We start from the raw sequence: 22,535 nt of genomic DNA on the forward strand, positions 1-22,535 counted from the left end.
TGAGCATTTCGTATACTACTTTCAACTATATATGATCTCATTGGAACCTCACAAGAAGCTGGTTAAGTAATTCCCATTGTTTATTTTATCAGTGAGGAGACTAAGTGATTTGCCTGAGTTGTACAGACAGTAAATAGATGATTGGTTGAGGGTTTCAATTTAGAGTCCTGTTTCTTTTTCTACACTGTGAATGTTTTAGGCTTTTCTTATTACTCTCTTTTCTTTTTAAATTTCACCTATCAAAACATAACTGTCTGCTGGAGTCCTTAATCATATAACCTCTAATTTTTTTTTTAACATTTTATTTGTTTGAGAGAGCAGGGGGAGGGGGGAAGGGAAAGAAGGAGAGAGAAGCAGACTCCTGCTGAGCAGGGATCCCTATGCAGGGTTTGTTCCTGGGACTCCAGGGTCTTGATGTCAGCCAAAGGTAGAAGCTTAACTGACTGAGGCACCTACACACCCCTAACCTCTGGATTTTTTTTTTAGTTTTCTTCTAGCTGCCGTGTCAGAAATGTGTTGATATTTGAAAGAATAGGGATGCCCAATACCCCTAGATTCTTATCAGAATGCCACAATTTATAAGGTGATTCTAATGCAAAGTCAGGAATCATTGCTCAGAATGGATCCTGAATCCAAGTAGCATTTGGATTGTCATTACTTGTGACATTTGTAGTCTTGCTTGTTCCGTAATCATTTGGGCATTAGTTTGCCTTATCTTCTTCCCTCTTGTGTATTAACATTTAGGAGCGTCGTACTTATGAATTATAGGCACTGAGTAATTTTGTGAATTGAAGTGTATTGAATGGCTAGTGATAAAATCTAGGATTTGAAAATTTGATGGAAAATTTATAAACTTTTCACTTAGTCTTGGGGGAGTTTGAGGACTGAGTAAAAAAAAGTGTTCGATTTAGCACTTAGTAGGTCATTAATGAGCTTGAAGAAAAATTTTCAGTGCATTGATAGAGTTAGGCCTATCTTGCAAAAGAGGAAGGAAGTTTGTAAGGGGTTTAGATAGATTTCTTTTTTGAGAAGTTTGGTATTAAGTTTAGAAAGTAGCTCGAAGTGAACTCAGTGAAAGTAAAAAACACTAAGTCTGTTTTCTTTTTCTTGTGTTAAAACTTTTGTCCAGAAGCACTTGGACAAAATTAAGTTTTATACAACTGACAAGTTTTACCATTTGTTTTAAATTGTAGATCTTATATTAAGGATAAGATACTTCTCCCAAACAAAAAAATCTTTCCAGTATGCCACTTGGAAATACTGAAATACTTTCAATTTTTGAATATTGTATGCTTTCAAATATGTTGGTCATACAATACTGTTTTCTTTTTATCTGGTGGTATCATTTACATGTCTTTTTACTTTTTTTTTTGTTTTAGGAATACTTTGATTGACATCTGATACTCAAGATTTTGTTCATGTTATGACTTAGAGTGAGATCCAACTAGGTTTTTTTAATTCTTTTAAAATTAAGTAGTTATTTGTACATGGATTATTCCAACAAGCAGCCAAAGGAAGAGAAGGGAAAAACTATTGTCTTAGTAGTCAGTGATCTGTTTCATTAAACCATAAATGTCAGAATGAATACCTTATTTTTACCCTTTCTAAAGAAAAAAATTTTTTTAATAGATGATTCCTCCCAGGGGCTGTGCTTACGTCTGCATGGTTCATCGACAAGATGCTTTTCGGGCTCTTCAGAAACTTAGTTCCGGATCATATAAAATTGGGTCCAAGGTCATTAAGGTGAGATTGGAGGGGAGGAATCCATGCTCTTGTTTTATTGGATTATTAAAATGTTCCTATAATTCATTCATCATCTTTTTTAATGTTATGGAAAAACTTCTAGAAAAGTTTATTATTTCAGTATTGTTGAGTTTTCTTTCTTTCTTTTTTCTTTCTTTCTTTTTTTTTTTTTTTTGAGGAGTTTTTATTTTTAAGTAATCACTCAACGTGGGACTCAAACCTATAACCCTGAGATCAAAAGTCACACGATTCACCAACTGAGCCAACCAGACACCCCAGCAATTTTATCTTTCATTCACTTCTAACTCCCAATGCTTCCTATTCATACCTCTTAATTATATAATTATTATTTTCTCCTTTTTAACATCTTGTATTACACAAGCAAGGCCACTGTGAAGGGTTTATTAATAAGTATATTTTGTTTTCCTCTTAAACTGAGTGTTTATTATGTATTTTTTCATTTTTACTCCATGTGACTAAATTTACATTTTATTTCTGCTACTTGAAGAAATTTATTCCATCAGTTTCTGTAACTGAGTTAAAAACTTAAAAATTGGGCAGCCCTGGTGGCTCAGCGGTTTAGCGCCACCTTCACCCCGGGCATGATCCTGGAGACCCAGGATCTGAGTCTCACGTTGGGCTCCCTGCGTGGAGCCTGCTCCTCCCTCGGCCTGTGTCTCTGTCTCTCTGTCTCTCTGTCTCTCTGTCTCTCTCTCTCTCTCTCTCTGTCTCTCATGAATAAATAAATAAAATCTTAAAAAAAAAAACTTAAAAATTACTTTCAAGGTTTATATGTATGTGCTTTGTCATCTCATGGCAGAAAGCTTCCTCTGTGTAAAGTGTCTTCTGGACTACCAAGGATTTGTTTAAATTATGATAACTGTTCTAATTATTGCTAATGTAATTATTATTATCTAATTATTGCTCTCACATTTTTATGGTGAAAAGTAGATTTGGATTGTTTCTGGAAATGTGCTTGGGTTTTTTTTGTTTGTTTGTTTTAGTAAGAACTGGAAATAAATCCTGTGGTATAAATGCCATTGCTGTCTAATGCAGGCTTTATTTTAAAAACAAAACAAAAAGAAGAAAATACATAGAAAAACTTCTTGGCTGCTATTCTTTTTCTTTTTTTTTTTTTTTAACACTTTATTTATTCATAAGAGACACGGAGAGAGAGAGAGGCAAAGACGTAGGCAGAGGGAGCAGCAGGCTCCATGCAGGGAGTCCAATGTGTGGGACTCAATCCTGGGACTCCAGGATCATGCCCTGAGCCAAAGGCAGGTGCTCAACTGCTGGGCCACCCAGGCGTCCCTACTATTTTTCTAGCATTCAGTTGCTTGTCCAACTACTTTTCTTTATGTTTACATTGTTTACGTATAATTTTTAGCATACAGTTGCTTGTCCAGCTTCTTTTCTTTATGTGTTTACATTGTTTACAATATAATTTTGAGCGTTTTCCTTGTTTTCACAGTATAGCTGAGCTTTTTTTTCCCTCTTCATTCCTGATAGATTGCTTGGGCTTTAAACAAAGGTGTAAAAACAGAATATAAACAATTCTGGGATGTGGATCTTGGAGTTACATATATACCGTGGGAAAAAGTTAAAGTGGATGATTTGGAAGGTTTTGCAGAAGGAGGCATGATTGACCAGGAAACTGTAAATACTGGTAAGAACACTAAGGGTAGTTTTGTTTAAAAAAGTATGCTTAAAAGATTGTAATTGATAAGAGTTGCGCATGATAAGGTGAGTTGTACTTATTTTATTTCCTGGATTCCACCCCCCAGAAAGAGAAAAAAACTGAAGCACTGCTATTTCCAGATTACATGCTTAATGTGTCTTATTTCCTAAGTGTCACAATATATAGTATTTAGAAGTCTGTTAATGTAGCATTTTTCCTTTTATTTATTTAATTAATTAATTAATTTATTTATTTAGATTTTATTTATTCGTGAGACAGAGAGAGAGAGAGAGGCAAAGACACAGGCAGAGGGAGAAGCAGGCTCCATGCAGGGAGCCTGACGTGGGACTTGATCCCCTGTCTTCAGGATCACGCCCTGGGCTGAAGGTGGTGTTAAACTGCTGAGCCACCCGCCTGGGGTACCCCCTTGTATGTTTTTTAAAACAAGTTTTACTCCTTTAGAAAAAGTTGTATATGTGGAGGTTCAGTTACTTGAATTTAAATAATAACTAGGGACTTAAGTTTCTTTGAAGAACTTCCTTGATTATTTTGATTAGTATCCATGTTGAGAATGGCAGGAATAGAATCTAGAGAGCTATAGTTCCTATTCACGCAATTCTAGAATGCTTATAACCAAATGATCTTAGGTTGATAAATTATAAGAAGAGAAAGGGAAAAGGGAGAGAGATTGGCAGTATGGGTGTGGAGCTATTACAGTTTTACAAGAAAAAAATCTAATGGAGAGAATAATATTTAAAGGAGTGAGAAGTGCAGCTATCTGGAGAAAGAGCATTCTATGCAGAGGAATAGTATGTGCCAAGTCTATTCAAAAATTGTGAGACCAGTGTGGTTTGAGCAAAGTTAGTGAGGAATGAGTTGTTGAAGATAAAAGTCAGAGATATGTACAGAGTCATATAAAGTCTTGTTTAGTCATTATAATGACTTTGATCTTCACTCTGAGAGAGATGGAAAACCATTGGAGGAACCTTTAGAGCTTCTTTTATTTTTGCATAGCTGTGTTTTCAGAAAGATATTTCTTTGTTGAGTTAATAACCTTCCTTGTCGGTCTCCCTTTGTACTTTGGGACATAATATAGAATAAGATTGGATCTTCTTATATCAGATAGCTTTTGAGATGTATATCTATTCTATCCTCCTAATTGTTTCCTCTAAATATTTTAGTATCTTTCATTTTTGTCTCGCTTCATGCTTCTTTGGACTCCTTGGTTTCTTATCAGACTTAACTGGGCAAAGCCTAGCTTGGCATCTGTAGTTGTGGACACATCTTAAAGATGTGCCAAGGTAGATGAATAGATGAAGGATGTAGAGATGAAGTAAACATATACATAGAAATAAAACTTTTGCAGCCATCCAGAGGAAATCAATTTCAAATATTTTGTTTAGAGTGGGAAACTGTGAAAAGCTCGGAACCTGTTAAAGAGACAGTCCAGACAACTCAGAGCCCAACTCCAGTTGAAAAGGAGACAGTGGTCACAACCCAGGCAGAGGTTTTTCCTCCACCTGTTGCCATGTTACAGGTTAGTAGTGGATGTTTTGTTATTGTTAACATGTTGTCTTACATTTCTGTTTTCACTCATGTATTTACTTCATAAAGCTTGGAGGAAAAATAATTGAAAATAGAATAAATACAAGTTTAGTCCAATAATTTTGGAGAAAAAACTATTTTTTAAGAAATGGTGTCATTTATATTTAAATGTTTTTATGTATTACACAAATATTTATCGATGGTCTGCTTCTATGACATTCACTGTTCTAGGCACCTGGGATAAGGATACATCAGTGGAAAGAAAACCACACAAACTTTTGCATCTTTTGTTTTCAATAGGGGAGACAGGAAGTGCAAAATAAGTAAGTTCGTAAGATACTATGGAAAGAAAAGGGAGTATGAGGGTTTTCAGGAGTGCTTGGATGAGTGCTTATGATTGTAAATAAAATGGTCAGAGCAGACAGTAGAATATGACATTTGAGCAACAACTTAAAAGTTGCTGAGGGAATTAACCATGTGGCTACCTGGGGAAGAATGCTCTAGGCAGAGGGTGCAGCCAGTGCGAAAGTCCTAGGCCAGGCAAGTATTTGATGTGTTCCGAGAATAACAAGTGGGCTAGAAGTGAAGGGAATGAGAGGCAGCTTAGTAGAAGGGAGAGTTTTAGAAGGACTTTGATTTTCACTCTGAGATGGGACACGGATGATTTTGAAGAAAGGCATGATTTGATCTGGCTTTAATGGTTTTAAAAGATCAGGTTTTAAAGGATTGCACGGCTACTATTTTAAGAATAGACTACTGGGCATTAATTCAGGGAAACTAGTGAAGAGATAGTTGCAGCAGTCCAGATGAGAGCTAATGGTGGCTCAGACTAGACTGATGGCAGTGGAGAGAAGAGGAAGTGGTTAGATAATGAGGGGTACTCTGATTGTGTGTCCAGTGAGATATTGTGGCAGGGTGAGACTTGAGTTGTGAGAAAGCGAAGAGCCAAGATTTTTGGTGTGAGAAATTGGAAAGATGAAGCTATCCTTATTTGAGAATGGGAAAGACATTTGGGAGTTCTTTTTGGCACATATGAAGTTTGGAGCGTCTTTCAGACAATGAAATTGAGGTGTTTAATAGATTATTGATAATATGTGAAATTTAGGAAAGAGATACACCCATAATACAAGTGAATACTTGGGAATTATTCCTAGGATGGTAAAAAATATCGATGTTTAGAGTAGAAAATAAACTTAGGAGAAACTGAAGTCATTTTGAAACTGTTACTGACATGCTTCACAGTGATTAGTTTACATACCATAGCTGGGTATTATAAACTTAGTGGGAGGTGGTAGTTTAAAATTGATCATGATAATAACTATTCAAGTAGGTGCCCATTAGTTTGTATCACTTAAATCTAAGATAGATTTTAGTCTCCATGTATACTATCTGTTGAATAGTACTTCCTTGCTTTTACTAAACCCAAGTTAGAGTAATTACAAGTATGTAAGAAGGAAAATAACAAAACAGTATAGTGGTATTTGCTGTCTTCCTTAGAAAGAAATAGAAATTATTTACCTTTAGTTGTTCAAGATTTAATCATTGCTGATGGATAAAGTGATTTATGGACTTTTTATTTTTTATCCACAAAAGATTCCAGTAGCGCCAGCTGTGCCTGCAGTTAGTTTAGTCCCACCAGCATTTCCTGTCTCCATGCCAGTTCCTCCTCCTGGATTCAGTCCAATCCCTCCACCTCCTTTTCTGAGAGCAAGTTTTAACCCTTCACAACCACCGCCTGGTAAGGAATCATCTTTTTTTTTTTTTTTAAGATTTTATTTATTTATTTATTCGAGATAGAGCACGAGGGGTGGGGAGCTGCAGAGGGAGAGGGAGAGGCCGACTCCCTACTGAGCAGGGAGCCTGATGAGGTGGGGCTCTATCCCAGGACCCCCAAGATCATGACCTGAGCTGAAGGCAGACACTTAACTAACTGAGCCACCCAGGTGCCCCAGTAATTTTCATATTACTATGTATACTCTACTTAGAATATCAGTCATTCATTCATTCATTTAAAAAGCATTTTTTTTTTTTTTTAATTTACTTTCCTTAAGTAAGTCCTGTACCCAGCGTGGGGCTTGAACTCATGACTGCAAGATCAGGTCACATACTCTACCTACTTAGCCAGCCAGGTGCCTTACAATATCATTTAAATGGTTATTTTTCCAGGTTAAAATGCTGTAGAGCATTAATTCTCAAACCTTGGCATGTGTAGGGATCACTTGGAGGGCATGTTAAAGCAAAGCGTGCTGGGCCTGGCCTCCTTTTGTTTTACTAAGACTGAGATGGGGTAAGACAAGTATATTTCTAACAAGTTCCCAGTTGATGCAGATGGTTGAAGGATCAGCACAGAGAAAAAAAAATGGAATTCTTTTAAAGCATTGAAATACTTCCAAAATAATTTAAAATTTATGTTGAATTTTTCATATCAGAATTATCTGTAGTTACCACCCATTCATCAGAAGTATGCATTAAGTTATATAGATTGTTTCTCCTAAAAAATCATGGTTTTCATTTTGATTTTAGAAATTATAAATTATAATTTAAAATGCAAATTGAATTTGTAATATTTTTTTTTACCTTACAAATTTTTGATAAAAGTTCCTGGAGTCAGCATTTCTAATTTAGAAACTGTAGATTACTTAACACAAATATAAATAATAGCTTATATAGCTTAGAGATAGAGCTTTTAATATTAGACCTTGGAGTAGAAGAATGAGGAAGAGGCACAAGGGATCAAATGATATACATGTTTTTCAAAGCTATTTTTATCTTTCTTTGAACTTCATGAACTCCTTGCATAATTTGAAATTGATTTTTTCTTTGTTAAAGATTAGAAAATTATTCTTGTTGAATATTTTCTGTATTTGGAATCTGAGTTAAAATTATTTTTCCCAGAAGGTATTTTTTTTTTTAGATTTATTTATTTTAGAGAGGGGCAGAGGCAAAGGAAGAAGGAGAAGAGGAAGAGAGAGTCTCAGGACTCTCCGTATGGAGCACTGAGTTGGATTGGATGTAGGGCTTAATCGCACAACCCTGAGATCATGACCTGAGCCAAAACCAAGGGTCTGTTGCTTAACCAACCGTGCCACCCAGCAGCCTTTCAGAAGATTATTTTAAAGGATTATTTTAAAAACATACCACATAGAATTTGTAAAGTCATTGTCTAGCATTCATTTGTTGGAAATCAGGAAATCACATATCTTTATTTTTAGCTATTTGTTTTTGGGGGTTTTTTTTGGTTTTTGTTTTTAAGATTTTATTTGGGGTTGGGAAAAAGGCAGAAGGAGAGAATCTTCAAGCAGACTCTGCCTAGTATGGAGTCCGATGTGAGGCTCAGTCTCATAACCCATGAGAACATGACCTGAGCCAAAACCAAAAGTCATGTGCTTAACTGACTGAGCCACCCAGGTGCCCCTTTAGCCACTGTTTTTCTAATTGAATTGAATGGTAGCTTTATATCTTAAAAATGTAAGGAAACAGGTTTATATTTTGATCATTTGATATTCAAAAATATTAAACAGTCAGTATTAAATGAAAGGTTTATTTTACTGTTCAAAACATAATGTAGTAACTAACATCCAAGGTTAATGAAAATATTTTAATCTAGTAGATATAAACAGCATATATATCAAAGAAATACAATAGCACATTTTGCAGATGACATTATTGCGTATAGTGTTATCAACAGTTTGAAATACAATATTTAACTCCCCATGCAGTCATTGTGCTAACATGAAACAGGTTGCCTAGCTTGTATTAATCTTTGATTTTAGAGCATCATAGAGAGTGCTGCAGGACTTAGACAAATGAGCAAATAAATAGAATGTGATCATGATAAGGATTTCTTTGCTTCACTTAGCTTACTAAGCTAAGGATCAAATACAAGGTAGTGTTTGTAAAAGTGATTTTTAAAAATGTTTGTTTATTTAGAGAGAGGGAGAAGTGTGCCAGTGAGTCAGGGAGGTACAGAGGAAGAGAGAATCTTAAGCAGACTCCCTGCTGAGTCTGGAGCCAGACCCAAGGCTTGATCCCACCACCCTAATAAGATCATGAGACTTATTATAAGAAGTCAGAAACAGCCAGCCACCCAACCAGCTGAACCACCCAGCCAGAAACAAGTCAGCCACCCAACCAACTGAACCACCCAGGCGCCCCTAAAAGTGATTTTTTTTTAATAGAAAATGTATTCACAAATATGAGGCCGTAGTAATGGAAGACTTTTAAGAATGTAGAGTTTCATTTATAGCTATTGAAATCTTTGAATTTAACTCTTATGCTATTTTACTTTTGGTCTCCCCCCCCCCCCCCCCGTAGGTTTCATGCCACCTCCAGTTCCACCACCTGTTGTACCACCACCTACTATTCCACCAGTAGTACCAACATGTGAGTTTTCTACTTTGAGAGTTTTCTTTTTCTTTTTCCTTTTTTTTTTATTAACCTGTTGATTCTCATTCTTATGAATTTTTAATTTTTTTATTTTTAATTTTTTAAGTTTTAGGCAAATACTTATTTTGTTAAGTGATTTCTAAAAAATTAACATAATTATATGACAGTCATTCTATATTCATATTTGTTCTGTTGTCTCAAAATGTTATTTACAATTAGTTTTAGTCAAAATTCAAAGAAGAGTCTCTGGGTCATCTGTGAGGTTGGTTTGTTTGTGTATTAAATGTCTTAATAAAGAGCAGACCTGCTGAGACTGCCCTTTATTTCTTAATCCTTTATGTCAAAGAAACCGTTCCTTTCTGTATGCAAGATTCCAAACAATGGATTTGGCTTTTGCTTCTTTGTGGTATCAAATTTGTTCCTCTGTCTTCTGATTTTTGTATGCAGGAAGTTTTTTAGCATCAAAGGTTTGCTTAGAATGTGCTTCAGCATTTTTAGTAACAGTATTTAACTGGTTGGGTGCTACAGACTTGATACATCACATCAGGACCATGGAATTTCTTCTCTTATTTTCAGTGGTGGTAAGATGGATCAGACATTCAGGTAATTGAACCTGGCCATTAAAAAAGTTTCCCTTCGAATTTTCATCTGATGATTTCATCCATTGATCATTATTGCTTTAAATACTGTCTACCTTTGAATTTTATAATTTTTCCACATTTCTTACTTAGAATTTTTCTTTTAAAAAAACCTTCCTCTTACCAGCTAGTAGTAGTTAGTTGAGGTTCATTTTTATAGGAGAACCATGGTAGATGCTTAATTCTTGTCTCTTAAGTGCCGTTTTTCAGCATAATGAGTTTAGTTCTACGGGTATTTCCAGTGATATCTGGTGACTGAGTGAGAAGAAGCTTTTTCTTATTTCTCCTTCTTTCTTTCCCTTTCCTCTTCATCTCTGTCTCCATTTTTAGTGTTTATGGAATAATAGAGTTTTACTTTAGAGGAGTTGCATTCACTTTTCTTTTTGAAGTTCAGTTTGTTTTATCTTTAGACAGTAAGACCTTTCATAGTTGCTTCTCTGTCCTTTTGAGATGACTACATCAGTTCTTGGAGAACTTCGTAGGTTTCTGTCCCAATATTGGTTCAATGGACTTTATCATAAAGACATTAAATGTGACAGAATTTACCTATTGATAGTCCATTTTCCTTTTATTTATGAACTCTTCTCTATTTTAGTGTTTAGACAGGATTAGGATTCATCTTTGTTGTTGGTTAATTAGGAAGAATTCTTTATTCTTCCTAAAAATTAGAAAATTAGAAGCCATTTCTGAATTCAGCATTCAGAGAGATTCATCCTAGAGCTTACCTCCTAATTATTTCTTTATAGTTTATTCATTTTAGAAAATTTGGGATCATTTGAATGGAGAAAGAGAAATAACAGCCATGTGTCAGTACTCTGCCAGTTGCTTACACTATCTTGTTTAATTCTCATAATTCCCATGCGTGATTGCAGGTCGTTTTTTTTCCTATTCTATAGCTCCGTTGTATGCTAACTGTATGTCCAGGTAAACTGGAGTTAAATGGGAGGATAAAACAGTTCTTAAAATTCCCAAGTAAATGATGTAACTGTATTGTGACATAAATTGAACTAAAAATTCTGATGGTTGAATTGTGATTTTATATTCCTCTCGTTCTTTTTTTTTTTAACATATAAATTACATATACACTTAGGATGCTTTAAAATGAAATGTTTATTCTTTCTTTAAAATTAATTCTTCAAAATGGGAGTGTTTATACTTTTTATTTGCAGTCCACTTTACCTCTTCTTATATAATCGGTTTCTAACCTCATTTGACAAGAAGTAGTGAATGAAAGGACTAGTACATTATAATTTCAAGGTGATTGAACCGATTTGTATCATTGTATGTATTTGTCAGTCTACGTGAATCATTTCTATATATTTAGAAATTCATGACATTCTTGGAAATTAGGATTTTTTTGTTTTTTTTTTGTATTACTGGAATTTTCATCTTCAGTACTGGTCCTTATTTTATTAAACATTTTCTATGAAAACATTTCCAAAAATTATTGTGTCCCTGAATAAAAAAAAAAAAAGCTTTCTAATGTAATTTAGCCTCTTTTGATGACTTGTCATTTTGAGCATCAGTTGTGATAGGTAATAGATGCCAATAAATGAAACAGTCAAACTGTAAGTAGTTAGTTTTCATAATAAATAGAGGAGCCAGAAGAGAATCATTTATGTCAGGGCATCTTACCAAACAATTGGAAAAGAGGACAGAAAGCCATTTAAAACTTGAGCAAGGCCAGTGTTGGTCACGGTTAATATTAACTTAGCACATGAATTGATTGCCTAATTAAATCTGAAATATATTTCTCATTCTTTAAACAGCTTTAGTGCAGCCACCATTATCCATGACTCCAGAAACTGTGAAAGATGTTGGATTTGGTAGTCTTGTTTTACCCGGTGGTTCTGTTGCCAGCAATCTTGCTACTCCCACTCTGCCAGCTGGAAATGTTTTTAATCCTCCAACTAAACAAGCAGAGCCTGAAGAAAAAGTACCTCATCTTATAGAGCACCAGATTTCATCTGGTGAAAACACAAGATCAGGTAAAACAAATTCCCCAGAAATACATAGTTAATTCATAAGCACTACTTAATTCTGAGATGTCATGTATTTGTAACCAGTTCAGAGCACCAATATTAAAATGTTGCAGTATTTAAAAAGAGATCACTGTCTCCTAGAATTTCTCATAGAAAAAAGTTGGCATTCTGTTCAGGATAGAATAGATTTTGGCACCTTTCTTTTAAGACCTCTCCCACTCCTTTTTTTGGCCTATTGGGACTACATAAAGTGTTAGTGTCAAAATACAGTTTCACAAAATATGTATACTTACAGAAAGATAAGAATGAGCAAGTATTAGATTTGAATAACTTCTACCCAGTATTCTCCAGCTAGATCTAAAAGATAAATATGATATTTGGGAGTAGCAGGTCCTTTTTTATAGCACCATTGTTAGTATACTAAGACTCATTTCTGCTTTAGAAATATTTTTGTTAAAGGTGGAGGATGACTATAATGCCTGACAGTTTTCTTTAAATGTCCTATGTAAAGATTTTATGTAACATCCCATTTATGTTTTAATATTTAAATTTCACCAGGCATGGTATTAATTTTAATTTTTGTTTAGTATCTAGTGTATCTTGATTCTTCTCGGATACATGTAGTCAATTAATACCAGGCCAACTAATTATAGCATTAGTAATTACAAATATAGTTTACTTTTATAGAAGAATGATTTTTTTTGTCTGTGTTATTTTTTTTCTTTCTGTTTTAGTGATTCCAAATGATATTCCAAGTAGCTCTGCAATTTTAGGAGGACAGCCGCCAAATGTGACAAGCAATTCTGGAATTCTGGGAGTCCAAAGACCAAATGTATCGAGTAATTCTGAAATTATTGGAGTCCGGCCATCTAATGTTTCCAATAGTTCTGGGATTATTGGACCCCAGCCTCCAAATATTCTGAATAACTCTGGAATTTTGGGACTACAGCCACCAACTGTGTCAAGTAGTTCTGGACTTTTGGGAGTGCTACCCCCAAATATCCCTAATAATTCCGGACTTATAGGAGTACAGCCACCGAATGTTCCAAACGCTGCTGGACTTTTGGGAACACAACCACCAGCTGGGCCTCAAAACTTACCCCCTTTAAATCTCTCTAGTCAAAGGATGCCCGCAATGCCAATGTTAGACATTCGTCCAGGACTAATACCACAGACACCTGGACCAAGATTCCCTTTAATGCAGCCTGGAATTCCACCCCAACGGGGAATCCCTCCCCCATCAGTACTTGATTCAGCTCTTCATCCACCACCCCGTGGTCCTTTTCCTCCAGGAGATATTTTTAGTCAGCCAGAAAGACCTTTTCTAGTCCCTGGAAGACAAAGTGTAGACAATGTTCCTAATCCAGAGAAAAGGATACCACTTGGAAATGATAACATTCAACAGGAAGGAGATAGAGATTACCGGTTTCCTCCCATTGAAGCCAGGGAAAGCATTAGTAGACCTCCCCCGGTGGATGTTAGGGATGTGGTTGGACGGCCTATAGATCCAAGAGAAGGTCCTGGAAGGCCTCCATTAGATGGTAGGGATCATTTTGGAAGACCTCCTGTCGATATTAGAGAGAATCTTGTGAGGCCAGGCATAGATCATCTTGGTCGAAGAGACCATTTTGGCTTTAATCCAGAGAAGCCCTGGGGGCATAGAGATTTTGATGAGAGAGAACATCGGGTTCTACCTGTCTATGGTGGTCCAAAAGGCTTACATGAAGAAAGAGGTAGATTTCGATCTGGAAACTATCGATTTGATCCTAGAAGTGGTCCTTGGAACAGAGGATTTGGACAAGAAGTTCACAGAGATTTTGATGACCGCAGAAGACCCTGGGAGAGGCAAAGGGATAGGGATGACAGAGATTTTGATTTCTGCAGAGAAATTAATGGAAACCGTCTTGGACGAGATAGAATTCAAAACACCTGGGTCCCCCCTCCTCATGCTCGGGTTTTTGATTTTTTTGAAGGGGCCACTTCTCAACGAAAAGGTGATAACGTGCCTCAGGTTAATGGTGAAAATACTGAAAGACATGCCCAACCACCACCTTTACCAGTGCAGAATGATCCTGAACTTTATGAAAAACTGACATCTTCAAGTGAAATAAACAAGGAGAAGAGTGACACAGTTGCTGATATAGAAAGTGAACCAGTGGTAGAAAGCACAGAAACTGAGGGGACATAATCATCACTCAGTAGGTAAAAGATACCTTTTGTAAAGTTGTCATCTCTCTGTAATAGATTAATGGCTGACTGGACCATAGTTGTTCACTTTTGTCTGCCAGAATTAAGTTAATCTGATGTTCATGTTCACCTTTCTCTTAAAATAATTGTACAACTGACTTGTATAGACATTGTTCTTAATATGAACATGGTAGGTAAACATTTTTTTATTTTTCTGATAAAATATAAATGTTGCCCCCAGATTCTTTTAACTTCAAGGAAATGAATAACAGCTTGTCAGAGACTTCCTATGGAAGAAAGAATTTTTTAGATACTACCATTAGGTTGGATATGGTAATAGATATATTTCAAAATAGCAAGTGGTGGTATATCTTATCCATATCTTTAGGCTGCTGCAGAATTTTAAGGTAATAGACAAAGCTGTGATATTTTATGCAAAGACTGGCTCTAGATATTTGAGGAGCACAATACAGAGATTTTAAAAAGTGATTTTGTAAAATCTACACTATGGTCTCTGTTTCTCCAAAGTAAGTGTTTGTGATTTGTTCCTCATACTGCAGTGAGTAAAAAAGAAAAAAGAAAAAAAAAAAGAAAACAACATAAATATTAAAGTACGTTTCAATGTTGGGTGAATTTTGTTTTTAGATGCCAATAAAACTTACTTGTTTGATAACAGTGTTCTAGGAATTGTATTTTTTTAATCTACAAATTCTTAAAACCCTGGATCGTTAGCAGCATGTGCTTAGTTGCAGAAGTTTTTTTATTATTCTTAATAACAACAATGAAGAACTGTATGGTAGAAAAACATGTACTTTGATATAAAAATCATGCAGTCTCATTAGTATGTATGTAATATCTGTATATATTGTGTAAATCATATGTAGATTTTTCTGTTTCTCTGTATGTCTTCATGTACATACAGAAAAATAGTAATAGTTTAGATAATAAAATATTCTTTAAAATCAGAAAATTAGAGAAATTTGGCTAGTTGATTATGCTCATAGTCAAAACTCTTCTTAGCTTTTATGAAGGTAAAATAAGAAATATTGTAAAGAAATGCATTGGCGGTTTGGCAATTCTATTTTAATGTAGTTAGGCATGAAACCAGAGTTAGCATGGAGCCAAAATTCATGTGAATGCTTGCATTGTTTTGTTTCACATTATATTTGCTATTCTGCATAGATAGTGCTAGTACTAAAGTACTTACTGGTCACTTGCCTGAAGTGAATTTCTTAATTGCACAGAATGTATAGAGATGTTGGTGGATTTAAAAACACTATATATATCAGAAACAAAGCATCCACCATGTGTTTTGTAGGCTGTGGGTAACACTGTTCAGATTAGCCTCCAAGGTAAACTGAGTAGCAGAAAAATTGGGGATTGGTTTTCTATTTATTTATTTATTTTTGCTTTTAATTTTCATTTATTTGCTGTTTGTTATTCCTTTGGGTTTTACATATATATACATATAAAACCATTGTGTTTTTTTATTCCTGATGAAGGCTTATATTTGCTCCTATGAATAGTCATTTTTGTTCCCTGTGCATTCCCAACTATTCATCATTGCTCTATTTCTCTAAAATTCGTAAGCTACAGTTGTCAAACGTGCCCAAAGTAACAATAGAAACACACCAGCCATTTAAAATTGGATTGTTTTTGCTTACCTCTTGATGATAAGCTTGTAAGAGCTATTTTACAGTTGGTTCCTGGCCAAAAATCAAGTCATTTCTTTTTATAGGTTCTGAACAGAAACAGTACATTGTTTTGTTATGTGAACAAGTGGGTAAGAGTGGAAATTGGGTGTTTATTTCTGTAGTAATTCAGTCCAGTGATTTGAATTGGTTTCAGTCTTTTCCTTCGGATAACAGGAAAAACTGTGACATTGGTACAAAGTATTAATGTTCAGGAATGATTAGCCTTGTCCTTACGGACATTGTATTGACTGGGATTTCAAACTACTTTAGTTGCATTTACCATTATTAAAAATAAGTGACATTCACTTGAATTGAGTAGCAATAAAAATGTAAGACTCTTCAGTGACCTTTGATCCCAAGTTTTTTTTTTTTTTTTTATCACTTTTGGGCCTTCATGTGCAAACTTGAAAAAAAAATACTTTCAGGTATTGCACTGGTTTGAAGATTTTATGGTGAAAGTCAATCTAATCAGTTGTCAGTACTGTATCTAGAAACCCATTTTGGGAGTGTGTGACACTCTTAAAATAGTTGAATTATGTGTACTTGTTCTCACTTTGTTCTTACTTTGTAGTATAGTATTTAAGTGAAAGGGTGTTATTATTCATCCTTATAATGATTTTCCAAACTTGATATTTACATACACCATTTTCTTAAATAATGGAGAGAAACTTTGACACAGGACCCATCACATTTTTGTGCTTTTGATCCCAGTATTGTCACTAGAATGCTAGCCATTAGAAATATGCAAGGAATGACCCTAACCACTTTAATAAAATTGTTCAAAGTGCTGCAGGCAGTATCTACATTAGCCACCAAATCAATAGTGTTTTGATTTGTGATATGTTAGAGAATGATAAGACTTTCTGAGGTGTATTCATAGACTGCAGTTTGAGTAGATACTATTTTTTAAATTTTTGGTTTTTTTGGTCTTTAAACATTTCATTAAACATTGGCTTCTGTTCATAGCATAAATACATAAAATGCACTTTAATTTACATTGAAATTAGAAATTTATTTTACAGCAAAGCAGTCTTTATCTGCAGCATCTTGTAGGTGAAATGCTAAATTTATTGCAGTGTGTAGGGTGTACAAATGCTTAGCATTGGGAGATGGAATAGTATAAAATTATATGCTTAGAAATCTGAAAATGACTTTATACAGTATTTAATTGACAATTATTCATTATTTAAGCTCTTATATTCTTACTAGAATTTCTTTTGCCCTCATAATTTAGTTGCTTCATTAAGTTTATTGGCCATTTCACTTATAAAAGATTATAGTTTATGGAGCTATACATTTAAGGTTGTTTTGGGTGGATCAGTTTTGTAACATTTAGAAAGAAAAAGTTACCTCTTTTAATTTGAAGAATTTTTTTTTTTTTAAATAAACACTGTAGTTCATTAGACCTAAGGTGCCATTGATTGTCAGAAGCACCATACAGGAATAAAAAATGTTTCCAAGATGACATGCCAGTGATAATAAGACCCATCCTAATTCAGAAATGTCAAAATGTAAAGTGTTTTAGAATCAAAGAAATGTGGTATTCATTATGAATTTTATATATCTATATAATCCCTTACTCATTAAGTGATTTAAAGAACATTTTGATGTTTTTTGTCATTGTATATATTTTAGATGGGCACAACTTTAAAGAAAAATTTTAATATTCAATTAAAAATAATTTTGTTATACCTTATGTGCCTTTATTATCATTACTTTATTGGGTGCTATATTAAATGTCTTAAGGGCTTTTAACTGTTTCAGAGAAAGAAAACATTAACATTTTTCTCTTTAAATATTTTACATAATGTAGAAGAGAAGCAAGTATCTTTATATTCATTTTTAAGATAGGCAAAATTAAAAACTAAATATTTGTAAATAGTCATAAATACTACAGTGTGGCAGAGAATTATAAATGTTTCCTTAATTGAGGATGCTGCGGTTTTATATAAAACATCTTTTAAACTGTAACTTAAAAAAATATAGCTTAAGTTTTAGGCACTAAAAGTTTTCTTTTCCACTTCTGAAGAGAAAAAGGTGACTGCTTTTTAATGAGAGATTTAAAAACAAGATACCTTGGTTTAACAAAACTGTCTGAAACTAGAATTCAAAATTAATGGCCCAGATTGGTGGTATACTTTAGAGGCATCCATATTGAAAGCAATTTGAAATACACTGTCTCTGTGGTTCTCTCCCAAGAAATGTGTAACAGAATCACCTGTTGGAGCTATTTGAAAATACCAGGAGGTTTTGGGGGGGAGGTCACCATAGACTTACTAATATAGAATCCCCTGTGGAGGTAAATACTTTATATACACCTGTACACACACACCCCTCCCTGGGTGTATGTATACTTTTTAGCCCCCCACATACCACAACTTCAGATATATTAAAACATGTATATACCTAATATACCATGTACTTCAGATTCTTTAAAAATTTTTTTTAAATACTTTGGTGATCTAAAAATTATTTTTAATATTTCAGTAAAGTATATACTTAATTTGTGGCAGTTGGTTTTGGAATATGAATAGAAAATAGGGAAGTCATTATCACAGATGTTTTAAACTCATTAAAATGCATTAAGCATTAATCTAAAAATGAATTCAAGAAAAGGATGAAAAGAGGCGTATGAGATGGTTTTAGGAAGTATTTTTGACTCAAGTGAAACTTTGTTATAGGATACTTCAAAGAAAAATTTACTCGATAGCATGGAATTAAATGATTTGATTGATTATAGGCCCCTTTGGGATAAAATTGCAAGCATTAAATTTATTAAGGACTAGTAATATTACTAGTAGGACTACTTACATGTGGGTTGCACATTCAAAACTAATGCAAATCAGAGGTTTATTTTGCATGAGCTTTGCTCAGACATTTTTCTTGCCCTCTACTTAATTCTCCCCTTTCTCCCCTCTTTCCGGGTGGTCTTTTCATTCTTTATGTACACTTAGAATTACTTGGCCTTGTTTTTGTCATGATACAAAATTAATATTCCAAGTAATTTGTAAACTGTACATAGTAGATCAAGGGGTAGAATTGTGCTAACTTTATATTGTGGAGGTGTTAGGTGGTTGGGATAATAGGATGATCTATAGTGACGGAAGTGGAGTGAGCACTTAATGCACAGTGCTCACTAGATGGTAGACCGTAAACTTGGAACTTGTGACTTTGAGCCCAAAGTCACGATGAGAAATAGATGAGTTTAATGAGCCCATTCCACTTGTGTGTTAGTGGCAGATACGAAGCACTTGGTTGACTTGTGTTGTTTGTCCCTCTCCAACCTCCATGGGCAGCTATTAGATTTTGTCTTATTTTCCTGCCTTTCTCAGAATTCTCAAATCCTTCTCATCATTAGCACTCCAGCCTCCTTTTGGACCCTTCATTTCAGACAAGGACTGTCAATTGAATGGAACTGTGTTGAAAGCAGGTTGCTGCCCTTAGGCTTAGTGATTTCTAAGGACATTTCTAGAATTTAAACACCTTGAGTCTATGAAATGCAAAAAGTTGCATTTGTAAATGCAACTGTAAAAGTTGAGGAAGCAGGAGGAACAGAGGGAGTCACTAAAACAACATTGGAACTTTAAAAAGACCACAGATTTCATTGCCATTAGGTTTTCAAAACTATCTTTAACATTTGCTAGATACATGTCTTAAGACAAGTTACTGTATTTCCAAGCACTATTTCTTAATAACTGATCTGCAGGGTTATACTTCTTAAATTATTATTGATCATGATGTTAGCTAATACTTAATGACATGTACTATGTGACAAGAACTAGAATAATTTTATTACCTGTATAAGTCTAATGACAGTCTTTTAGTATTATTATTTTAATATTTATTTTACTAACGTGAAACCTGTCACAGATTTAAGCTATTTCCCAAGGTTATACAACTTGTAAATATTTGAGCAAAGATTGAAGCCCAGGTCTATCACTTTCAAAAATTAAGTGTGTACCATCTACTGTAGTGCCAGACATACTTGGCAGAGGCTCACCAACTATTAATTCCTCTTCTATTTAAAAGGCAAATAAATTTGTGCAGAAAAACAAACTTGAACAATCAGTCAGTCTAAACACCAAACTGAATTTGTGTTTTCCTTGTTACAAGTATGTGTGGGGCTGTTTTCTTTTCCTATAGCCAATCACTTCAGCTTCATTTTTCTTAGATTCTATTTTCAGGATTTAGGTTTTTCTTAAGGTTAAACCATGATATAATATTGTTAACTCTTAACAATTTTAAATTTTGGAGGCAAGTTTATGTTGCATTGATACTGAATAAGATTTCTTTTTGATTACAGCTTTCCCACAAATAAAATATCAAAACTTACTTATTTTTAAAAATGTTTTAAAACATGTAAAGCAGAGCCAGTGATTGCTTGCAAATTTATATTTTAGATTGTGGCTTTGGCAGCTCGTATCTAAAATTCAGCATTTATACACTGTATGTATAGCCCAAACTGTACTCTGTGTTCTTGTGTGTAAAACTCCTATATTAGGAATATTCCATGCTTTGAATGAAGTTAAATATGTAAAATTGTCTTTACACATAGTAAGCATTCAGTGTTAGTCTTTATTCACCACTTGAATTCAAGTAGTTTTAGAGTCTAGCTCTGTTGTCTTTGGTGGCAGTGGATAAATTGCAGTGATTTTACTTTACTCAGATATACAATCTGATTCTAGATTTTTCTCTTCAAGTCTTCTGTTCATATCACTAAACTTAGATTCCACAGCATGTCATGGTGCTGGCCTCTGATCACCTTTTCCAGAGTCTTTGGAAAGATGACTCCTAAACATTGTGGCCATATTACTGGCTAATTCACATGTCAGGGGAATATGCTTATAATATTTGTGAGTTATACTTCTATTTCTACTAATCTTGTCAAAGGTAATTATTATTTTGCTTATGTTATGATTATTACATGAAATAAAAAGTTCCTGCATTTGAACAATGACTTTTCAATAACAAGACTCTTGTGTTTATTACTGAACTCGGGTCAGTTTGCATATTAATAAGAATATTAGTAAAACAGAAGACTTGTGTTGAATAAAATTAACTTTTGAAAGTTTTGAAAGTTGAAAGGATAAACTACTATTTAAGAATTGATCTTTCTGTGGTAATTGAAATTACTTTGAACCTTTTAAATAGGAGAGGGTAGCATTTACCTAATATATCAGGAACTTTGAAAAGCATCACATCTTAGATATGGTGCTCATACCCAGAATAAGGATTTAAGTAGTTAAACCACCAGGACTTAATTTAAGACGCTATTTTTTTTTAAATGTACTTAATGATATTTTAATTCTAGCCCTCTTTTTATCATATTTTTTTCTGAATTGTTAGCCAAATGACCACAGGTTAAAATGCATTCTCATTACAGGGAAAGAAGGGAGTTGGGGTAGAGAGACTTAACTTTGTTGTCTTTCTTGTCGATATTGGACATAATGTATATTCAGAAATACACTTGGTAGGATCTGTTACCTCTTTTTTACAAATGAAGCAAATTCAAGGCCGTGGTTACATTTTATTTGCACAGGTGTCTGACCTCCAGTTTTGCTGACTCTGAAGTATGCTTTGCTTTAAAAGATGCTGTTTTGGAAAGGTAGATTTAATTTATGATCTGTGCAGTTAGTTTCCTGCTGTAACAACATTACCAAAAATTGGGCGGCTTAGAACAGCAGAAACTTACTCTCTCACAGTTCCAGAGGCTAGAAGCCTGCATCAAGGTGTTGGTCGGGCCACGCTGTTTCTCTGAAGGCTCTAGAGGAGAATCCTCCATTCCTCTTCCAAATTTCTGGCAGTTCTCCGTAATCCTTCATGTTCTTGACTTGTAGATACATCACTTCAATCTCAGCCTCTATTGTCAAATGGGTGGTTTTCCATCACGTGTTTTCATATCATCTGCCTGTGTATGTTTTCAATTTTCTTCTTATAAGGACATCAGTTATACTGGATTAAGAATCCCCACTCTATTGTAGTGTGATGTCATCTTAACTATTACATCTGCAGTGACCCTGTTTCCAGATAAGGTCACATTCTGAGTTGCTGGGAGATAGCACTTCAATATATATTTTTGGAGGACACGATTCATAACAACCTCTTACTGAATTCTATAACTATTTAAGATCTAAGTAAACAGACCTTGAAATTTTTAGAATACAGTGGGAAGAAAGGTATGTTTCAGAATGATAAGACATCTTTATAGAATTCTATTTTTAAATTACTTTGGTTCTTAATAACAATCCTATTCAAATCCGTAATACAAGTATTGCAAGCCATCAAACACAGTAGCACTGCCTACCTTTTAAATGAATTTGTAATGCTTATAATGCCTGTAATTTCTTTAGTAATAATTGAACTAAAAGAATTTGCAAAGAAAATCCAATACTATTAGTATGATATAGCAAAGAATCTATTTACTGCAAATTCTTGCATTAAAGAAGTAGATTTTTAACAGTGGAGGGGTTTTTTTATTTTTTAACTTTAAAATTTAGCTACTCTGAAAATTGCTGTGTGTCTTTCCATTTCATTTGGACTATTTGTATTTTTTAAACAGTATAGCATTTTCTGTTTTGTCGACTCATTAAAATTTTCCCTTAAGTGATATGACTATCACTTTGCCATTTCAGTGGGTTTGTAGAATTAGTTTTTTATTTGCCAAAGTAAAGACTAATTTGTT

The 22,535-nt window shown here is 34.3% G+C and overlaps 1 protein-coding gene across 10 annotated transcripts in view; it reads left to right on the forward strand.

Annotated features, from left to right (window-relative positions):
- Positions 1-22,535, forward strand: part of SCAF8 (SR-related CTD associated factor 8) — a 224,582-nt gene that overhangs the window by 68,107 nt on the left and 133,940 nt on the right. For 5 of the 10 annotated variants that reach the window (XR_008662477.1, XR_008662479.1, XR_008662476.1 and 2 more), the window contains exons 15-21: positions 1,630-1,743; positions 3,253-3,409; positions 4,825-4,958; positions 6,560-6,704; positions 9,281-9,349; positions 11,760-11,978; positions 12,707-14,174. Coding sequence is in view for 6 of the 10 variants with exons in the window: in XM_055309756.1 (XP_055165731.1) it covers positions 1,630-1,743; positions 3,253-3,409; positions 4,825-4,958; positions 6,560-6,704; positions 9,281-9,349; positions 11,760-11,978; positions 12,707-14,160 (2,292 nt within the window). In the remaining 4 variants the exon portion in view is untranslated. Of the gene's footprint in view, positions 1-1,629; positions 1,744-3,252; positions 3,410-4,824; positions 4,959-6,559; positions 6,705-9,280; positions 9,350-11,759; positions 11,979-12,706; positions 17,545-22,535 lie in introns of those variants that run through there. The other 5 variants (XM_055309759.1, XM_055309757.1, XM_055309755.1 and 2 more) reach the window with 1 other exon arrangement.

This window comes from Nyctereutes procyonoides, unplaced genomic scaffold (genome assembly GCF_905146905.1).
Source record: "Nyctereutes procyonoides isolate TBG_1078 unplaced genomic scaffold, NYPRO_anot_genome, whole genome shotgun sequence".
NCBI lineage: Eukaryota > Metazoa > Chordata > Mammalia > Carnivora > Canidae > Nyctereutes > Nyctereutes procyonoides.